Here is a 23,592-nt window from a genome sequence, read left to right on the forward strand (position 1 = left end):
AGCAAAACAGCAAACAGTGTGCAGTGTCTGAAGCTTAAGTTAATATACTATACTTCGGGAAATATTTAATGAGAATGCAGGTGTTTTGCATATAAATGCTGATAAATATAGCACATCATTTTTACCAAATAACAAAAATGTATTTTTTTGACAAAACCAAGCTTGCAATAAACTAAGAACTTTACTTTGAACTCCTTCTTCACTGCGTTGGGTACCTTTTAATGAGCATCTAACATTTTTTTATGAAAATCATAACAAAGAAAGACACATTAAAAACCTTAATACACCCATTTTTGTTTCAGGCATCATCATCATCAATCTAAATAATGTTTTTTTAGAGATGGAGGCAGCAAGCTCTGATTATTTGTATGTATCACATTGTAAATGGTGAGAATTACTGTATCCACATGTATGTCATGCTTCCATCTTTCTCATCTGATAGTCAAAGCCAGATGTTGGCATTTTAGCTCAGGGTGCACTGATTGCAGATTTCTGGTCGATCACTAATTTGCAATCTTTAAAAAGCTTGACATGCCGATTCTGATTTTGGCTGATATAGATTTCTTTTTATAACCAACATTCAGTTGATATGAGATCACATGACACAAGATATTTCAATCTTATTTTACTGAAAAAAATAATCATTGCCCATGAAACAATTAAAAACTTTGAAAATAAATGCTTGGATGGTTTTAAGCCTTTTACAAATTATTTTATTTTTAATCCAAAATACAATTTACATATCATGCAAACTCCAAAAGCAGTCTGTAACTTTTAACTAGGAAAAGGAAAATACAAAGAACTACCGGTAGAAGAGAATCCGCAGAAAAGTTAAGACTTGAGGCTTTAACAAAGAATGAATCAGAAATGTTGTCCATTTCACCTTCTTGTTTTGGTTCTACTTCATTGGTTTTCTAAATCTGCTCTATAACGGTTTATATCTGGAGGCCGAGCTTCCATAGTGTGTTCATTTTTCTCTGTCACTCCTTTCAGACATTTTCAACAGCAGTGCATGACCTTGTATAAAAAAGGAAAATAAGCTCCCTCGCAGGGAAATAAGAGTACAGAAAAAAAAAAAAGCATAAAAACTTTGTGTGTCTGTAAAACAGACAAGCAAGGTTGATCTCCAACTAACTTAAGAAGCCATGTGTAATATGACCTACATTCAGTCTGAGTTGCTGAGTGCCCTCAACAGCCGGAGACATTGGACCGTTCAACTCCATGATCAAAGGGCGATGACATGTTTCCATTTGCAAGCAGATGCAGCAGTGAAGCAGCAAAAAAAAAAAAAATCTAAGTGGATCAAGGTACTATCATCCAAAACAGTTCAGAATATGCCTAAAGTGACTTTTATGTTACGGGTTTTGTGTTAAACTGTTTTTAAACTGTAATTACAGAATATTCATTCAAAGGGGGGAAAAAAAACAAACAAAAGATTTCTTTATTTATACATTACCTTTTTAAGTTGACTGAACTATCAAGAAACATGTAATTAATAATGTATGACCCATAACTTCCCTGGGGTGTTAAGATGATATCACAAAGACATCCATTTCTTGTAGCCACTGGTCGGTAAGCTGCAGGGAGACCCATTAAACCAATGTACACCATAGGCCAAATGTTAAAGGAGGTCAAAAATTCTCCCATAGGATAAAGCCTTTTTCTATCAACCATCCAAAGCTATAGACACTAAAAGTGTCATTGCTACCAGTACTTTGACTTTAGACTTGACTAGTTTTTACAAAAAGCTTTCCAAGTCCGTCTGAAACAAAGAATGAAGATGTAAAAAGTCCCCTAATGACAAACGAAAAGAGTGCCAGGGATCTGTGATGCTGTGATTCTTTTTTGATTCTCAGGGATCATGTATCAGGGAGTCTGAACCATAAAAAGCAGGCATTTAATCACTGGGTTTATCAGCAAAGTAATGAGTTAATGATAATCCAAATAATCTAAAGCAGGGTTGCATGATTAAATTATCTTCTTTAAATCTGTATTTGACTCACATTTAATGCATGTCTGCCATGACACCGTAGCTCACATGATACATCCCACTTTAAAACCCCACCGTCTCATTATGGCAAAATAAGGCCAGGGCTCTCATTGATTCACTGCTATTGTGAGTAGTTAGTAGTGTTTTTTCATGCTCTTTGGTTTTGTGGTGTTTTATTATAAAGGCAGGTTTAATGTTACAATATAGACCAGAGAGTATTACAGCTACAGACCAGTCTATAAAAATATTGACTGACATTAAACTAAATGTTGGGGGCCACTGATGTAGAGTCTTTAGCCCCATTTACACTACCCCTTTAAAACCATGCCGAGATCAGTCTGAGCAGGGTAACCAAGATAACTGTGAGAGTAAATGGTACGCAGAACAGAACCGGACCGCGCCAGACACTACCAAACCGTGCTCACATGGTACTGGTTCATCAGTAGGGCTCGGCGCGGTTCAGTTCTTGCTCGGTTCTATGATAACAAAGAGCGCATCAGCAGACCGTGTCATTTCCTTACAGTCAGGCTCTGTAATCGTAAAATTTCAGACATTCATAAAAATAAAAGCTTCCCTAATGTGCCACATAATTTCCAGTAATGATTCTGCTTAGCGATCTGATGAACCTCAAAATCTGTCATAGTTTCCTGCGTCTGAAAGCCTTGATTAGACTATTTGTCATATCCACTTCCAAAAAGCCGACTCTGTCAAGTAAATTCCCCAAACGCGGCCTTCTTCGCCTGACTTTCATACATTTCCTGAATGTTGATTTGCTTGTTTACCTCTAGATAGCAGTAATACCGTTGATCGTCCCTAGGAGGCAAGGAACCGTGCTAGAGTGGTGTGTAAACGGCCGTAAGGAACCAAGCTCGGTACTGTTAACTGATCCAAGCTTGGCACCGATCGGTTTTCAGAGGGTAGTGTAAATGGGGCTTTTGTTGTTTGCTCTCTATAAACAACTACTTCTTAAAACAAGATTATTATCAATATTGAATTACTGACCTGCATTTACACAGCACATTTACAGGTCAAGGGACTTTAGAGCACTTTGCATTACATCGAGTCGTTCAACCATTAGCAGACATTCACACAATGATGGTGGCAAGCTACAATTTAGCCACAGCTGCTCTGGGGCATGCTAACGGAAGTAAGACTGCTGTACACAGGCCCTAATGGGCCTTATGACCACCATCAGTGGGTAAGTCTTGGTCAAAGACACAACCACTGAGATTAATGGGGCCAGTAGTAAGATTAAATCGCTGTAATAAAAGCAAAATTTATCTAAGGATTGCTAAGAGTGCTAAGATTGGCAGATGTGAATAAAACCATGTTTTTATGTTATCCTTTTTGGTTTAAATTTAGCTTAAAAGCAAAACTTTTCTCAGAAGAAGACTATTTTATACAAAAATATATATTAAAAAAACATATTAAACTGAAGGTTTTCTAACTTCTGCCGTGATGACTTGTCATAAAATCTTGATCAACTAAACAGGCATTTAAATCTATATCATATAAGTTTTTCAAATTCGTTTTCCACCAATTAGTTAATCACTAGGAGTTACAATATTGGCAATTACAACTGTTATAACTTAATAGAAAAAAAAAAAACAAAAAAAAAAATTTAACATAAGAGACAAATGTGGAAATAGCATCCAAACAAAACATCCAATCAAGTTTTCAAGGTCTACTAGACAATAAAGTGTCTTCAGAGATTGAATTAAAATTATGATCATTGTTTGCAATGTACACCTACTAATCAGAGTGCCATTTACTGTTGGAGCTGGAGGTCTCAGCGCTGATGCAGATGAAGACGTGCTGATCATCGCACACACAAGTGATTTGATTTAAACAAAGCTTCTTCCAACAGCAACATAATGTTCCTGCCTGGCAGCCTCACAAAACAGCACGCTGTTTTCCTCACGCAGGCATAGTACAGGAGAGGGAAGTGTGCAGCCAAGCACCAAAACTAGGCACAAACAGACCAAAACACACACTGACTCATGGTTCCTTTATGTGTGTAAACATAATATAACACTCCGGTGTATATTAGTGGGGGTGGGAGGATGGGGTTCCAGATTTAGAACAGATATTGCCTTTATGCCGTTTTTTTCTGGCCATGATGCACAAGTAAAACACCATCCAGAAACCTGTGGCTGAAAGAACAGACTCTGGAGAAAAAAAAAAAAAAAAGAGTAATCAAATCAAACTACATAATAATGTTCGGACATAGCTTGCACCAGACTTGTTTTCCACATTGATTACTTGCTTTTCCCAAAAGTTAATATGATGTGGCGGATTAATATTACAGATGGCTTATTCATAAGATACAGCAGGATAATAACGAACATCAATATGAAATGTCGGAAAACTAAAATGCCTGGAAACCAAGGACACAATAAAAAGGTTCTTTACTACAGCCTTTGAATTCCAATGCCTCCATGATCTGATATGCATCACAAACATGATTTCTAACAAGCCTGTAACCCATGGTCCTTTTTTTAATTTGTTTTGGGGATGTGGGGGGTGTAGTTGGTTGGCTACCATGCGGAATGTGTTTCTGGCTTGGCCTGTGCAGTGGGAAATCATGACATGGCTTGATTAGAGTGTTTGGTGCCTTATGTCTCACTCTGTGCCTCTTTGGCTTTGGGGCTGGTCCTCTGTGTAAGATGTTCGGCTGCACTGGCTTTCTGTTTGACCATCACCTTTGCTGCTCTTCAATGCAGGCTTATTACAGCTCACCGCACTAACAAGTGTTTACCTCCTGGTTGAAAAACTTGCTCATAGATGTGCTTATTGTATCTATCTCATATCGTTTTCTATTCTGATGTTAGATGCAGCTTTCTCTTGATCAAGTTAAGCAATCAGGATCTAGAGCTCTGTTTTCAGATCTACTTAAGGTAGTGCAAAACTGCCCTGGCATGTGTAGGCAATCAACGTCTCTGTATGGTATGCTTAAAATGCCTAGACAGGATGAAAAAAATAAATAGATAAATAAATAAAAAGAAATTCTGTTTGTAAAGTACCACAAATAATGTACAGGATGCCACAAATATGCAATAGAAGGTTTATGTTCCAAAGTGCTTGCAGCTGTGCATGCAAAGAAAGTTGCTGTAAGAACAAGAACACAGTGTGGCTAAATGCAGATGCATACGCAACCTTTCAGTTGTTTCTTGGTCAAATAAATCTAAAAACCTTCATAATTTCTAATCTGTTTAAAATTAGGGATGATTCCATGCAAGTCTAATATAGGAAATCCTACCAAAATATGCTTAAATTTTACAGTTATGGAAAAAAATAATTCTTGCATAGCACATACTATTATCATAAAAGAGACAAAGTGCTAAAAGGTCCAATTCTTACTTTCAAGTTTCTTTTCCAGTAAGCAGTACTTATATAAATCTTAAAGTCGTATTTAGCACATCCTCACTTAAAGTGATTTTCTTTAAGTGTCAAAAGTGTCATAAGCTAAGCTGAGCCCTGCAATGCTGTCAGCTTCTTACAGCTTTAGCCTAAAATACAGTCAAGCCTTCATGTGCTTGACTACCACTACTAAGCCTTGTAATTTTAAAATAAGAAGGTGGCAAAAGAGCTGATAGCAAAGAAGCAATGATGCTAATTTAGTGCAAATACTCCACTTTGTAACTAATGTATGAGTCGAGATGACCAAGTTCTGACTGTAATTTATTATAATTATTACTGAATTAGACTGTTTAGAACTGCATCTATATAGTAACATTAATTTGTGTCCTCGTTTCTAATGTATGTGTGCTGGTGCCTTAATATGCTATATGAACAATATATTTCAAATCATTGGACATAAAATTCTACTAAATCACATTAAATAAGGGAGCATTTTCAACATTTTATTTAATTTGATGAAAATAGATAATAGTAATTTTGCTCCAGTGGCCAGTAGTCAAATAATCTAGGTCTGGAAAAGGGGACTCCCACGATGGAGTCAAGCAGAAAACTTATCAGCAGGGTGCCCAAGTTGGATTGGATTTCAGAAATATATAAGAAGTTCAACTTGAACAAATTTAAAGTATCTATTCACCTGCTGGTGAGATACTGATTCCTTACCATCAAATGACATGACACTATTTGGTTATAAAACCACAACCTAGATCACATTTTAGGTTTATGTAATAGAAAAACTGTTTAATAAGTTCACTTGAATGAATGTTACACATTAACGAAAGTCCAGAGAGGAGCGTGTGATTTCTGACTTGCTGTATCAGAAATCACACGACTTGCTGTATCTTTACACTGCAGAACTGAAGTCTATGTAGCAAGGGAATATAAGGACAAATGATTTACGCTGTTACATTATAAACGCACTTTAAATAAATCATATGGATTACGAATGCTGTGGGTGGGAGAAGTGTGGGATGATATTCCAGATGACTAGTTTGCCAAAATGTTTTGACTGGTGTCAAACAGAACATCCATATTAAGATGTTGGTATTCCTGCACTGAAAGGAACTCAGCAATATCATTCACTTTTACCTGTCAGCCGTTATAATCAGTGCAAGTATAAAGATAGCAGCCTGCAGAGAGATTAATGATCCGGCAAAGCAAGCTGATGGCTGCTCTTACAAAAGGAATGTAATGGATACACTGAATTGATGCATTTGTACATTACTTTCAATCCTAAACATCAAAGTCATAGATCACTAATACTACTTAAATCTCTATGTCTGTCTTGTTTTACTGTTTTTAAAACATCCCATCACTTCCCTGGAAAGCAGTACATGAATTTAATATTATACAATGTTTTCAAGGGTCTCTGTTAAGGTAAACCATAATATTTGCATGACGCATTAACCCGAAAGGTGTATACAGTACCTATTTGTTTCTATACATTTAGCACCTTAAATCTGCATTTGCTTAAAAAATTCTCAACTTTTTGATACAATGTATTATTAAATAGTGTTAATCTAATAAATCAACACAATGCTAAAATGGGATTCTATGCATCTATGCTTCTGTCTCTTGAACCCCTGTCGGCCTCGGCAGATGGCCGCTCACACTGATCCTGGTTCTGCTGGAGGATTTATCCGGTTACAATTGGGTTTTTCCTCTCAACTGTCGCTACAAGCATACTTGGTGTGAGGGATTGCCGAAGAGTCAATGAGTCGATGGAATCAACTGGTTTTCCTTAAAACCCTGAATCAATTTGACTGAATGATCTGGTTGAATTGTCTATGTATAGTGCCTTGAAATGACATGTGTTGTGAATTGATGCTATAAAAGTAAACAGAATTGAATTGAATTGTGTAATACCTGGATTTAACTAAGGATATAGGAAAAAGCCTATTATTGGATATTTACTATATTGGTGAGCATTTTTAAGCAGGCCACAAGTAAACTCTGCTGATACAATAAGCATTCTTTCTTTCACAAATAACCATATTTATGAAAGCCTGCCGTTTCCTGTTCTTATCTGTTTGCCTGACCTGGCTTCAGACTCCTGCATGTTCTCTGAGGCTGCATCATCTGGGACACCCTAGGCAGCGCCTGCCGCATCTTGTTGGCAGCCCATCGGAAGGATCCTAGCTCGTCTCTGGATGTGGAGTGAACCGTTAAACCAGGTTAATGACTCACGTGTTCATAATTATTCTCGGTCAGATTATCATGGTCACTAACCTGTGTTTCTGTCCTGCAGAGGTTACTGCCAAAGATGCCCTAGCCATTGCAGATCTGCAGATTTGCCTCTTTTTAATAAAAGCTTTTTGAAGTAATCCCAGCTCCTGTCTTGCCTTGAATCCTGGGTCCTATGTTCTGAGCTTCTGACAAATGTTCAGTTTTCTTTTCTACATTCCTTTCCAAAACTGAGAAATGAGAACAAATTCCATTATTTAAAGACTGAGTAGGAACTCTGAACCCAGGCTTACTTATGTATACAGTAAAGGCTTTAAACATATAGCAATGCTCACATGTGTAGGCAGAGAATTGGTGCACAGTCACTAAAAAGCTCTCTGCTCCATCCTTGGTTATTCTGACAGCCTGAGCGAAAACACTCCATTTCACTCTGTTCTACGGATCCAGCTTTGATTTTTAACAGCACCATACACCTAGCCTGTAGTCATTCCTCACATCAAAATTATATCAACTGCTCTGAGACATATACACACCTACATCTGCTCGTAGGCACTCATACACGCATACATGTCTCTACTCAGATGCAGACATTTTTGAATGCAATCATATAAGCTCATGCACACAAACGCACAAAAGGGCTGCAAATCTCCCTTCAACAGCTACAAGCTGCAGCAGCGTGAGTGGGTTCGTGGGTGACTGAGGGCAGAAGAGAGGGGAGGCAAAACACGACGGACTGGCTGGGGGCCAAATGAGGCAAAGGGAGGTGTGACAAACACAAAGTGGCATAAAGCATGTGGAATGCAAGATGTTTGTCTACCTGTATGCAAGAGCAGAGGAGTGGGAGTCGCATAGTTATAGTGATGGATATAGTTTAAAATGCACATATATAAAGGAAATATAATATGGAATCAATTAGTTTAATGGGCAGCAAAGAGGAAATGATACATATAATTATTCAGCTTCTGGTGTCATATCAGGTTTGCTCAGCTTTAAAACACCATAAAACTGCCGGTTTGCTTGCAGGTCTTAAAGTAATAAAGGTGCATATGACTGCATGCATGCTTCTCCCCGTGTAGATCTGCATAAGCTCGCCTCAGGATTTAGCAAAGCAGAACGAGTGTAAATACAGCAGCAGTGGAGTCAGCAGCAGGAGCAGACATGAAGCAGCCACAGCACTAAAAAAGTTAGACGGAGCCTCAAGGAGCTTAGGAGAGAGGGTGGAGAGGATAAAGTACGAGTGGTTAGGGGGTTGGGGTGGGGGTGAATAGAGAAAACAGCGGAATAAAAAAATAGAAGCATGACTTGTGGCAATAAAGTAATTGAAGCAATGGAGAAGATGGGGAAGGGTGGGGTTTGCTGATTATAGGCTGGGACTTGTTTCCTTCTGAACATAAAATTAATCCGAGGATCACTTTAGGAGCTCTGAATATTCTTTACATTTATTAGTTGCATGACATGTGACTGGTGACAACACTTGGAGATCTGTCAGAACCTTACAGTGACATGCAAAGTGCTTCTCTTTTACAGTGGGACAGCTGAGGATCTTAACCTATAAGGTTCATTTGTCACACAGAATGACAGCTCTGACATACAGTATTACAAACTTCTAAACCATGTCAGTCCATTAGGAAATAGTGATGTAACAGGGACCCACCTTACAGCTCCTTAAGGTTTGTGAGTCAGAGCAATAACAAGCAGCAAGCATGAGAAATCTATGACAATCTAGAGTGTACAGATCTAGAAGCTATATTAGGAAGTTAATATTGATTGACAGCTTGTGTGGCTCTATGACAATGATTTCAGCTCGACTATCTTCACATTTAAGACTAGAAAAATACTCAGAGATTGCAGACCGCTACCAAGCAGCAAATTTTGCCCCATATTGTGATTTACACCTACAGCTAAAACACGCACATGATCTGGATCATGACCAAATTGAAATGAAGTGTTCCTTTGCATGAGGAAATTGTTAACAAAGGTGCACCTTTGGTAACAATTTCCATAAAACCATTTCATGAGTTTATAAATAAGGCACAGCACCTGTCTACAGCCTCTGGTGTTTGTCCTGCTCTCACCTTCTTCATTAACTCTGCTTTTCTTGTTTGATCAGCAGATTGAGACTTAGAGCAAGGAATGGCTCACCTTTCCTGTTTTTTTTGTCTTCGGTATAATACGTCTGGATTTTTTTTAATCTAATGCTGAAGCTGTCATTGATGCCACCCTCTAGTTTAGGGGGGAACTGCTTGTTACACCAAATAATGTTACAGAATCCTAATGTGGATCATCACCAAAATGTAATGAATTGTTCCTTGGATCTTTGGTAAAAATGTCATTAAAATCTGTACATAACTTTTTAAGTTATCACATACACAAACAGAAAAACAAACACAAACTTGACTAAAAACACGACCCCCTTGGTGGAGCTAATAAACAGGTGTTGAATGATTATTTTTATTTTACAAAAAATTGACCCACAAAAATGTGGGACATTGTCTAAGTATGTGGGAAACCAGGTTAGAAATAACAAATGAGACACAGTCCCACAGAAACAAGGACACCTGGTCATTCTCTGTGTAGTATGAGTGGGGGGAAAAAAATGCATTGGTGGTTGCAGAGTTGAATGCAAGAGGTGTGACCCAGCCTTCATCAATAAATAAATCTACCAGGCAGTGAGACACTGAGCCGTCATAATGTGGGTTTTTGACAGTCACAGACCAACTACAGGGTGGATATTTTTATTTCTTGACACAGACTACATTGATGCAACCGGGCTATATCAGGTATTGCATTTGTTTTGATGCACTTTCTTTGCTATTACTTCAAACAAACTTAAGTTTGTTTCTAGTACAGGGCTTTTGTCAATTTGGGGTCTAATCACTGATAGAATAAGAAGAGCATAAATACAGTTTTGAGTGAGTTTTCCACAAATGGCGGTAGCTCAGATCTACCCTGAGAATGAAGGGTCCAGCATTTTGCCTTATCTTAGCTAAAAAAATAAATAAATAAAGTGAACAAGATTCCTATGATGCTTTTCCTCTTCTCCCATATGCATTCACAATGCTGGTGCCATTTTAACTTGTCACCAGAGAGATTAAACTTCCGTAAAACTCTGGAATTTATGCAATGCTCCTCTCTAAACGTAAGCATTTTCATAAATATAAATCAAAAGTAAAACTCTTCAGCTTCTTCCTAGATTTTTTAATGGATACATAAAACCATGAACATAGGGGAAGGAAATAAATAAGAGTTTCCAGCAGATAAAACACTAAAGCATTTCTGCACTTTACTGTCTGGACATAAAATCCAGGAAGAGGGGTGATCCAATTAGAAATCAACAATTCGGAATCTCATCTATAATAATAGCTAATAGTTGAATGATGTAGAAAACATTTGTAAATAAAAAGTAGATGAAGACCGATGAGGAGCAGACAATGTTCTAAAGTCTTTATTATTTCTGCAGTTTATTTTCTTCAGATGTAGTTTCAATTTAAATTTGCATGGATACTCAATAAATGTTCTGTTTATGGAGCATCAAGCGCAGGTTGGCCATGATGTGGGGTGCATATTTGGGCTAGATTCAAATTCAGAGAAGTTCAAAGCCCTAGGTTGGGCCATGTTTAAAAGAAACGAGTCATAAACTATCACAAGCTACACTATGAACATCTCACAGAGAGCTCCTCAATCTACCATTCCAGGTCCACTCATCTAACATGAACAATTGACCGAAAACAGCATCAATCTGAGAAGCTGCACAAAAATGACAGATTTTAAGTGAAGCTGCAGAGGAGTTATAATACATTGTCATGACAGCTATAATTGGTTTCCTTCACTTAATGCTAAAGTGTCAACAAGAACTCAGTTGCTTAAAATCCACGATCCACGTGGTGAAACATAATGATGGCAGCATCATGCTTTGGGGATGCTTTTTTATTCAGCAGGGATTCAAAACTGGGGCAAAATTTCTACATTTAGCAGGAAAACAACTCAGAAATACACACAAAGGTCTATAGCAGATTGGTTTAAATCAAATCTCTCCAATCTAATGGAGATTGAGATTGGTCTATTCTGCAGTCAATAGCATGAGTAGGACTGATATGGCAAAACTTGGATAACAATTTATTTCCAAGTTTAGGTCAGCAAAATGTGGTTCTACAAAGTATCAAGTTAAGCTAAAGACAGAGAAAAGGTAAGATTTTGTGAATTTTTTCCCTTATTTGTTTGTAGAATACATTTAAAAGCACATGTCCTTCCTGTTCCAATTCGAAATACCACCAAAATAGTTATGGCTAAACTAGTATAAAGCAAACAAAAGTCCAACGGTTATGAATACTTTTGTGTTTATGTAAGGTTTAAAATGCCGTTATATAGAGATAAAGAAATGAATAAAAAAATAGGGAGACGGGAGAATGAAAATCAAATCAAACCAAGGACATACTAATTCTTTAACCTGATGTACTGAATTTTTCAATTATGAAGATTTGTGCACAGATACAAGCCAGTATATCAAACTTATACAAGTAGCACATACACTTTTCTTGGTTTCCTATAGCATGCCTCCAAAAGGAATAGTTAGGCAGCCCCAAAATTGCTCTTAATTACATTTTAATGAGCTCAAATCAGGCGCTTGCAAAGAATGTGTGATGAGATATTCAATTTTACTCCGTGCCTTGACTGGTAGGGACTTTAATTAACCTGATTTTCTAAAAACAGCCAAACAATCTTTAGAGAAGCTCCTTGAAGCATCTTCGATTTTAGCATTTCAAAGTATAACACTAAGACAGAGGTCTCCCAAACATCTGAGACCAATTTTTCTGCCTGTCTAAAAAGAGCTCTGCTTAGCAGCTGAGTATAGAAAAAACTCACCTCCTTACAGTGTGAGCCACATTTAGCACTTGTTGACATTTTCACTCCTGAAACATCCATTTTCTGCCTAAGGGGAGCTTAACTTTTCCTTTAATGAGACTCAAATCATAGTGACAGTGTGGCTGTAAGGAGATTCCACAAACAGAGGGGTTGATTTAAAAGGTGATCAAAGATTAAAATAGTAAGCCAAGAGTCAAACACGGACATAAAAATCATTAAATCTTCCAAGCGATATATGAATAAACCAGGTAAAAATTGGAATCAGATAATCTGCAGCAATATCGCCCTGAATATATAAGGAGGTATTTATAAGGAAATCATGTTTTCTATCAAAGGATCTCAAGACATGTCTCTCCTTCAGGCAGCTGGAGAGCAACGCTTTAAGGAGGAAACAGGAAGGCTGGATTTATAAATAAATTACGTCATTTGGAGGTTTCAAGTTCTGTCTGTAATGAAAGTAGAGCAAGAAGAAAACACTTGCAACTGGTAGTGGTTATAAACTTCAAAAATAGCTACAAATGCCACTGGTGAGTTAACTGGAACTTTGAATTGGGTAGTTCTCCTCCTAAATTTGGGGTAGATTCAAAGTCAAAGAAGTTCAAAGGCAAAGGCTGGGCAATGTTCAAAAGAACCGCAGCCAGCCAAGGAAGTGGAGGGAAAAGATGGGAACTGCAAACAACTTACAGTAGCCCTTCCCAGAGCCTGGAGAGAACAAGGGGACTAACAGCAGAGAAACGAAGCCCTATGCTGTGAGAGGTGCTGAGCAAGGGTTTAGTAGACAAAACTGAAGGTGACATTTGTAGTTCTTAGAGCATCAATAATGTAGGACACAAGAGCGCATATTCACCCAAATGAAAAGGATGCTTGAGATGCTGACAGAATTACAGCTGCTTTGTTCCCCCAAAAACCCATTGAGATTAAGTTTTTTCTACACACTAAACAATGTAAAATTGATACACTGCCATTAAACTGGTGCAGCGATTGTTTCCTGCTGGAGAATGGTAAAATGTTTAGATGATCAAATAAGCATCTGCAGTTTTCTAAGCAAAAACATGCCATAGAGCTCTACATTAGTAAAGTGTCCATTTGATCTTTGCACTACACAATTCACAATAACCAAGACATAGTAAAAGTAATTTCCTTTGCAAAATAAAACATGTTAAATAAAAGTTTCAGAGATGAAGACAAAATAAGGGAGCAAATGAATGTATGAAAAAAAAAAATACTAAGGTTAACAATGAGGACCATAAATGTAACTCATCCATCCATCCATCCATCCATCCATCCATCCATCCATCCATCCATCCATCCATCCATCCATCCATCCATCCATCCATCCATCCATTCAATGCAATGACAAATGACTATAATTCTTTGCATTCTGATTATTTTAATTTGTTAGAAACAGATTAATATATCAAAAACTGGGACAGTTATATGTCTGATTGAGGTGAACTGACTCCAGCCGCAATCAATAGCTTGTAAGTCTCCTCCAACTCTAGAATTGATTATGCTTCACAATCCTCCCAAGGCTGTGCTTATCTGTGTTGCCTCTCTGTTAATTACCTTTTATTCAAAACATTTTTCTTCTGCTTTACTTTTCATTACCATGCTTCTATACAACATCCTTTAACAGTGAGATGATACTTAACTCTACCATTATTATGTTTTCTCGTCAGTGGAAGAGGTTTTCTTTTTCTGTTTCATAATATGGAAATTTAGATTTCCACTGTGTCTTATCTCCACATCTAATAAAATCACTATACAAAAAAGTGATATGTCGGTTAACAAGCGATCATTACCGACACAATTTTACGGGCTTTTTTTTAAGATCACCTCTGTGTAACTATATCTTTGTTTAAACAGCTGTTTAAATCTTGCAGAGAATAATTAAAGATTAAAAATAACCAGTTTTTACTGAAGCTACTCTAAAAACAGTCGCTCACAGATACAGCATGTTCCTATGCTTTGTAAACAATACAGATAAAAGTTGATTGGTGCCAGCTCACTGCTTTAGGGCTTTAGAAGTGGAATTAGCACTCACTGTTGCCTTCCTCTGTTGTTTTCAGCCTGATTCAGCAATACCGCTTTTTAAACAGAGCCTGTGAAAGCTCAGTGGCCACGGGGAATGCAAGCTCAACGACTATCATAATGAGGGCCCTCCCAATAGTTCTTCATCTGTGTTTGCTCTCCATGCCAGAGAATCACTCCCACTATCTCTTTTTATAGTCTTTTTGTGAACTGTCTTGATCAAAACTGTTATATCATGCAAAATAAATTCTGAGAGTGAAAATTCTGGGTATGCACTTGATTTAGAGTTACTGTACCATCCCAACAAAGTTTAACAACATATAATAGGGGGAGTTCTGCATTTGCTGTGAAGCATAAATTCAGGACTAACCTTGAGCTTGTCAAAGCGATCTGTGAGCGAGGACACCTGGTGGTCTCTGTGACGCCCTACCAGCTTACAGAGGGCACATATGAGCTGATCGTCCACCAGGCAGTACATGTTCACCTTCTCGTTCTCATGTTCCAGACAGGTCAGCCCCCGGATATGGGTGTCTGGTACTGGCTCCACCAGGCGGTGGCTGGTGAAAGGCTTCTTGTTTGGGTGCGTCGCACGCAGGCATCGGTCACAGTATGAGACTTCACATGTAACGCACGTCTTGACAGCCTCACGTGGTGGATCCTGTTCACAGAACTGGCAGCTGATTCTCGGATCCATTGTTGCCACAACAGCTGGGCTGTGGTTGGCGTTGGTGTGGTTGACGTGATTGGTGTGGTTGGCGTGTGGATGGGAGTGGCTGGAAGTGGCTGGGCTGCCGCGAGCACTTCCTCCACCTGTTCCACCGCCGCCAATCGTTCCACCTATCGTGCCGCTAATGGTTGCGGTGTAGGGCCGCTGCGTCTGCAGCCGCCGGCTCTCAGTGGGGGAGTTGGGGCCGCTGAGGGAGGCCTTTTGAAAGCGGTCAATGATGTTTTGCAACGTCACATTGCGCTTAAGGCCCTCCAGGCCGCGGTGATTCAGCGTGATGACGTAACGACACGTGGGGCACTGAAAGGCTGAAATGGACTCAAGGGGCTTGCTGGTGGAGCAGTGAGACACCAGGATGCGATGGGCACAGTTAAAGCAGAGGCTGTGGGCACAGGGCAAGAGCAGAGGGTCTTCAAATAACTCCAGGCAGATCGGGCACGTCAGCTCAGACTCCAGTGTTTCCATTTTCAGTTAAACCAATCTAAAGGTGACATCAAATCCCACAGAAGCTGGCCAGTTACCTACAAGAAAGAGAACAGACCAATATTTACTGTTAATAACAACAAAATACAGAGGAATACACCTGTAGGAATTCTAACCTGCAAAATGATCTTTTGCAAGTGACTTTAAACAGCTTTGTAGTAATCTTGCCAAATCAAAATCTTATCCAATCAGGTGCAAGTCAGGTCACAACCAAAACTTTTAAAACTGAAATGCTAAATGGAGATTCCAACTCTTTTTTTTATATATGTTGACATTTTGTTGCCGTAATGTTGTGATATTAAAACAATAAGCGTTCCCTGTAACCTGCTATCTAGCCTCCATCAGCATGAAATTTGATAACTACGAGCATACTAAAAGTGGATAGCTGTTAGCTGTTAACAGATGCTTTAGAGCTATATTCTTGTGCTGAAGTAAAGAGTTATTTTAGATTTTAAGATACACCGTTCTTGGCTGCAACAGTTGCTGTTTGGTTGACCAAGACCAAGATCCATAGCATTCTATTTTCTTAACTTTCACACTGTGATAAAATGTGAATATTAGAAATCCATCTAGGTAGAATTCAATAAGTCCATGGCAACTCTCAGGTTTTTCCTTGGTTTTATTTCAGGTTGTTAAGAGGCTCAATTTACTATTGCTTCCTTTGCTCAATTCATTAGGCTAGAATTCAGCTTTTAGGTTGCTTTTTTATGGTAAACTATTTCATGGTGAAATTGCTCTACCTTCAGTTTACTTTTAATAAATAATGAGACTCATTCAGCAATGGACAATGATCTAAATGAACTACATTTAGAACTTAATTACATGTGCTATTCATTTTAGTCTTAGGCTTTACTGTAAAAATTAGCTTGAAGTACATCAGCTGTGAATCACTGGCCAAAGGTAAATTAACCACCTTGCAGGTACTTAGAGACGCAGCTAATGTTTGCACTTGTTTATAATGGTTTAGAAGAACATGATTTTCTATGGGCCTCGCTCATTTGTTTAAACTTCTGTTAGAAATGCATGTGCTGACAGAGGAAAGCAACTAAGAAAAAAAAAGATAGAGGTTGGCCCGATGTTAAAAAAGAAACAGAACTCAACAGAGTAAGGAAAATATGAGAAAAACAGGAGGGATTCCGAACAGCAGATGGTATAAACCCTAATGTGGAGCATTTGCTTTTCCTTTACATGTTCACTGTTATGGTCACACATTTGAAAGTAAAATCAGTTTGAGAAATAAACAAGTAGCTTCATGGTAAACAAAACTTTGAAAAGCAAGATTACAACTGCAAATTTAAACAAAGCGAACAGACGCTCAGCATAAGCTAAGAAGGAAAATTGATTTCACACCCTTTCTGTAAATCTCACAGACTTCCAAATCCCAGCACCTTGTAGCCCGCATATCAAGCTGCCTTACCCTCAAGGTGGCCTTAAAAATCACTGACATGTGAAATGACTAATAACTCCATTCCCTGACACTGCCACCCTGCTGATTTAAGGGCAAAGGTGTGTAGACTTGCTCTATCCTTTAGAAGAAACCAAGCAGGCACCGTGAAACAGCTGTAATAAATTAGACAAGACAATGACAATTTCATTATGTTTCTAAAACAATGATAGCATCTCTCTCATGCAAAATTTACTTATTATCCTTTCTATAGCTTTTTAACCTTTATGGACAGCTCATACCACAAAACGGACACAACTTACACATTTTTTGATGTCCAAACTTCAGAATCAACAGTATAGAACAGAGGAATATTGATTCAGTGATAACCTGTGTATTTTCATTTGTATTTATGAGTTTTAAAATGTCCAAAAATAGCCCTCATAGCACAATATATACATTTAAACAATACATAAATCACATTCGATTTGAGTGATTACTCATGCAAGAGCTGACAAGGGTACCAAAAAAGCACACACCTCTGATATTTTACATTTGAAAGATTCATTAAAATGTTACCACTTACAGTCATTTGTTTTACTGACTAAATAATGTCAGCTTAGTTTTGTTTTTCACACATTGTTCATTGTGCAGCGAGATTGAGCCGACGTGCAGACAGCAACAGATAATCAAATTCTCCGCTTGTTTTCCACACATCTGCATTGTCCTTGTTTTCAGTACAAAGAGTTGAAAAATTTCCTGCAGTGGCCCATTTTCAGCCCAGACATTTTACAGAATTTCCAAACAGGAATAATCTCAGGAACCAGAGAAAGGAACTGCTGACAGGAGTAACTAAATAAAAACACGGACATGGCTAAAAAGGCCGAGACTTTATCGAACAAACAGACGTCTCCTCCTGGTGTACAAGAAAATATGATTCATGCAAGCTTATAATGTTTAGAATAGGGGTTACAAAAAAGCAATTGCACTGCTGAAATGTAACAATTTGGAAAATAATGTAGCTACTTACAAACGTGAACAAAATGATGTTTTAGGTTGCATAAAAATTAAAAGTCTGCATATTTTTTGTTGCGATCTTTGTATTCATGTTTGCAGAAGCACAGTATCCTCCTAAGGTATTTACCTGGGCTGCACCTTGATCAGATGTGTTACAGATGTGATTATTATCAAGGGGATGACTGTTTTACTATGAAAGAGAGGTTCCAGAATCTGGTCCCAACCCACTGAGTCACCATAGGACTCGGCTTACTCCAACAATAGGTCTGATTTGTCTCTACTTTTTACATCAGACAACTGATAAACAAGGTCAGACAAAACAAAATGACTGGAGAAATTAGATATGAGGGCAAAGGCAATGTCAGGTTGAAAACAACCTTTTGAAGAAAGTAACTCTTGTTTCATTCTGTGTCACAAAGAAAAGATGATATTCTCCACATTAAGCTTATTGCCTTTCCTCTAGAATCAGTTTAAATTTGATTTGGACTGCTCCTCTTATTTTGTTTGTTTATTTTTGTTTCTAAATAAAGTCATTTTGCAAAGCAGATATGATAAAACCAGTGAAAGTTTCTGATATGGAAATAGGGTTAAACACCTAGAGAGACGGATCCAGGGGCTGTAAAAAGTGTCAGTTATGCAATTTCTCCTACTTCGCTTTTGAATAACAGACTAATAATAGATTCAACGCAGAATTATAAGTGCAGTATTTTGGATGCTCAGGAGAAATGTAGAAACAGTGAGAGATGCAGTCAAGATACATCAATTTCTAAAGTGAACCCTGTGTGCAAATCTCCTTTATTTCCTTACAGATCCCTACCTCACAAGTAGACAAATATTGATTGTTTCAATGGGTTTTATGGGAGACTGGTGGTGGGTGTACGGATATAATCATCCGGGGCATTATTAATCCATGAACCATGGCTAGGTGATAGAAACTTTTGTAATACAACCTAAAAGAAGGAAAACATTTGAGTAATTTTGGCTTTTACAACTATGTATGTTCAAATAAATGCAAACATACACAGATAGATGAGAGTTTTCACATTGCTGAGAGGAACAGCTGAGCAGCATGATTCCTGCCTGAGTGAACAATCAGCAACAACAAGACACAATAGTCACATTCATAAAGCGCTGCTAGACAACACCTCATGCAGAACATCACTGAATGAAGAGAAGTTTATTATATGGTGAGGAGAGATTGTGACAAACAGGATAACCAACAAAAAGCTAATCTATTTAGATCTTTTGCTGATTAGAATTTGATAAATCCTGCTTTCCAAAAAAAAAAAAAAAAATTGTAGTAAATCTGTCCCTAGAGAACAAAAAATGAATTCTAAATGATAATGCTCATCAGGTCAACAGTGAGTAAACGAGCACTTCAACGCTACTTCGTAGTTTCAACGCTAAGTGAATCAGCATTCTACCACGTTTCCTTAGCATAAAGCTGAACTTTGCTGGGCCTCCTGATGTTACTGTGATTGTGTTTAACGGGGCATGGTGTTATAATTAACACCATGCTTTAACACACCATCACCGAGCCCATTAGGCTTTAGCTATGTCACCCTGGGGAAACGGTGTGTGCTATGATGGGAGCCACTTAGGGGCTGAATCACTGGCCTCAGGCAAGACAGGACATCTGCTAGGTGGGGTGGATGCACTATAAAACTGTAATATCTACAAACAAAAACTGTCTATCTCCCTTTATTTTATATGTTGTTAAAGTTAAGTGTCCCATCTGGAATTTCAAATCAACATTTTTGATGATTCATGACTTAGATGTTTAAAAACTAAATTATAAACCACTGCTTGACACTTCTGCACTGGCTCTGTGTTTATGCAAAAGCTCTTTGTATCAGTTCATGGTTTGCGAGGCTCAACCTTAGGGAATGCTCCAGAAAAAGAAGATATTCATGTCATTCTTTCAGCCGCTTTGTAATCTTGCATATAATGAAAGAATAAAAGAAGCTGTTTATCTACAAGCTCACATTTCCAGTCCCTTGGCTCTATGTGTGAATGTGTCTGAATTCATTGCTGCAACGCATCATTCTTGAGCAGCGACACTTGTGAAACAAAGATGATTATCCTTGAGCAAACAATCTGCTGATGAAAACAAAATTGCTCCCCAATGAACAGTAATCATATAGCTATAGGGCCATGAGGGGGTGGCTGATGGACCCTTGATGAAACACAAATGCTAAAACAAAGCACCACACTTTGACCTTTGAGGGAAGCTGTGAGATTTTTTATTTTGAAGTGTTACGATCCAATTTAAAATTGTAAAATCCTGTAAGCTACATACTGCAGTGCTTACTGTCAGGATAGATACATGTTAAACCAATGGAACGTGTCAGATAATGGTATTCAAAGGTCTATTTCATAGTTCTCATGTAGAGACCCTTTAATGCATAATACAGGGGTTGCCAACGCGGTGCCCGTGGGCACCAGGGGGCCCTCCCAGCGGTTCTCTCAGTGTCTACTGAAAACAGCCCAACTCATTTGAAATTTTATTTCATTATGTTGCTCTTCTGTTTTAATCATATACAGAGTATTCAAAATGATCAAAGTCAAGTAGAAAAAAATTAGAAATTAGGAGGAAAAAATAAAAAATATGTTCTTTTTGCATGCAGGTGAATGTTGGTTCCTCCATTCATATGTAAGTATTGGTAGCCATTCCGATGGCTCAAGCCCCTGTCACACTTTGACGATTTAGCCAATGTATGCCTGACATCCAAGAATCTTCTACTCTGGCATACGTTGAACTTTTGGTGTAGTTTCTCAATCCTGGGCATATGCCAAGCATATTCATAATGACTCCTGAACATATGTCCAACGACAGCCTAACTTAAGCATAACACATGGCAGCATAATGCCCTTAATATTTCACAAGCCAGTGTCCTGAGGAGAGCAGCAATGCGCCCGAATGCGCTTGGCCTCCATAAAAAGGTTTATTTCATCGTGGTATTGACCTAGTTGCCGTTTACTGCCCACCGAACAAATGAACGAAAGAAAAAAGGTTTGCTGTCGCAGCAGATTCAGTGTCATGCTGCTAGCGTCTGCTAGGAAGCGGTCATCTGGAAATCAGCAAATACATCAATATGCGTTGGACATAAGTTCTTGATAAGTCACACATAAGCTATGCACACGTTACTCATAGGTTTTAAATAAGCTGGACACCACGACTTATGAATAACTTACATCTAAAGTATGTCAACAAACAAATAACTTACCTGTGTCTTGCTGCCCACATATGGGCATACACTAAAATACGTCAAGAAAGTAATTGCCTGATGTCGACGTGTTTCAGTATGCTTCAGTGTGTTTAAATTTTATATAAAACTGACCCATAACTTATCCAACATATGCCAGCGTTTTTGCAAGATTTTTCGTACATCAGGCATATGCTGGCTAAATCGTTAAGGTGTGACAGGGGTTTCAGTACCAGCTTTAAGAGGTTGATGAAGCCTGGTCTAATGGGAACTCTGGGAACTCCTTTAGAAACTTTGGGATTATTTTGCAGAGAATGTTCTTCATAAAATGAAGAACACTATGGAAAACTGAAAGTGTGGCCTTAAGAAGACTGTTGAACAAGAACAGAGTTTCTTCAGTCAGAGGATTCAACAGAACCACTCTTAGATAGGCCACTACACATAATTAGCCTAATTACATTGATGAGATGAGAAGTTACTGAAAATTTCATTACCCTTTGGGATCAATAAGGCATTTTTGCCTTAAAAAAATAATAGGGGAATTTAACAGCACATTTCTTAAAAGCTATAAGGCATGGAGTAAAACTCCTTAGTTTGCACAGATTAAAATTGTCAGAAGGAAAATGGGAAATGGCTTAAAGAGAAAATCAGTAGGTCAGACCTTTAATCACACTCATCTTTAGTCTCAATAGTAGTGAAATGTAAAATGATGTTCCCACATGGACCACTGATGCATTTATTACTTCAGCATCCACAACTTGCCTCTTAGATAAGCCAACCTGCCACAACAGCAAATCATTTTTTCAACAAAAAAAAAGGTCCCACTATGCACCAATAAGACAGAATTAACTTGACTACTGCTCAACTGTCACAGGATGGACCACATTTTATCAGCTAATCTCAACAACCTCAGTATAGGCATTACCTTGCTCCCATGCATCGCTCTAACCTGAAATGCGATATTCTGATTAATTTAGCTTATAAATGTCTGCCCGACTGAGGGAACTAATGGAGCGTAACAACAAAAACAAGGCAATACTTGTCTATAGGCAGCAGAGCACTCACCTCAGTGATCAACAGTTAAGATAGAGTTTTCATACAATCACAATTATCAGGTACTTTGTTTGTTTTTTTTTGTCCAAATGCCAGCATGCACGGTGAGATTAGAAACAATGTGTCAGTAACCGGAATCAATATCAAACAGTTAATGCTTGATTGGCGAACCTCTAAACCAAACCACAGAGTTAATGAAAACAATACCGGACTTACACTATATAATGTGAGCTGTAGATCCATTGAATCAGCATTGAAAGGAAATTATGTTGATTTTTTTTTACTTTTATTTTACTTAATTTTGTGTACCAATGAAAACTCTACTGTAAAAAATCTTCAAAGGAATATGAATGTGGATTTTGTACAAGGCAATGCTACCATGCACATAACAGCTGAAATACAGCAAGCTCTGCCCACACATTAAAGCCTGTATCTAAAGATTTACTTTGAGCTCTTTGCCATAACTGAAGCGTTGGCTGCTTGCTAAGGTTACAACTGGATAGCACTCACCAATCAACAGTAAATCAGCACATTATACTGTCAGATTTTCTTTGTGTATAGTTTATCAAGCGTCCAATCCCACAACTCACCATGCAATCCCCCCATTTGTATTCACAACACAGTTTACAAGTGTAGAGAGTAGTGTTAATCTATCTGTGGTAGTTGAATCTATCCATCACACTGGAGGCTGGCAATGACAGGTTTATCTAGGTAAGGGAGCATAAGTAGAAAATCACATGGTCTAGTTTTTGAAGAGGGAAGAAAGCAAAACTGCGGTAAAAAGCAGGCAGATTAGTGTCCCTCTGCTGCAGGAAGCGGTGCTTTAGAAGGCATGCATTAAGAGTGCCACATTATACCTATATATAATCTAAAAAAAATTTCTTTCATGAGAGACCAGAGAAAGAAATCCAAGTTCCTGACAAAAGGAATAGAAATTACTTTTAAATAAAACAACACCATTAAGACAAAAAAAATCAAAATCCCTTAGTTGCTACTGTTGACACAAATGTAGGTGTATGAAGCTGGAAAACTATTTCATTCCAAACCTATGGAACATTCTTTAGTGTGCCAGAGTTCACTTTGTGGAGCAGATCACATAATTGTAACCACAACCAGGACCCTGGAACCATAGCCTGGTGTTTAAAAATGCCTAATTCGGCTATATGAGGGGGGACAGATCCAGGCAAATACACTGAAAAAAATGCAACAGATTTTGGCATTTACTTAATCATATTTAGTT

General features: G+C 38.1%; 1 protein-coding gene across 5 annotated transcripts in view; it reads right to left on the minus strand.

Moving 5' to 3' along the window:
• Positions 1-23,592, minus strand: part of mid2 (midline 2) — a 208,221-nt gene that overhangs the window by 80,495 nt on the left and 104,134 nt on the right. For all 5 annotated transcript variants that reach the window (XM_015384686.1, XM_015384684.1, XM_015384687.1 and 2 more), the window contains one exon: positions 14,856-15,730. In XM_015384686.1, coding sequence (XP_015240172.1) covers positions 14,856-15,674 — 819 coding nt within the window. In that variant the 5' untranslated portion in view covers positions 15,675-15,730. The remainder of the gene's footprint in view (positions 1-14,855; positions 15,731-23,592) is intronic.

This window comes from Cyprinodon variegatus, unplaced genomic scaffold (genome assembly GCF_000732505.1).
Source record: "Cyprinodon variegatus isolate N-32 unplaced genomic scaffold, C_variegatus-1.0 Scaffold319, whole genome shotgun sequence".
NCBI classification, from domain to species: Eukaryota; Metazoa; Chordata; class Actinopteri; order Cyprinodontiformes; family Cyprinodontidae; genus Cyprinodon; species Cyprinodon variegatus.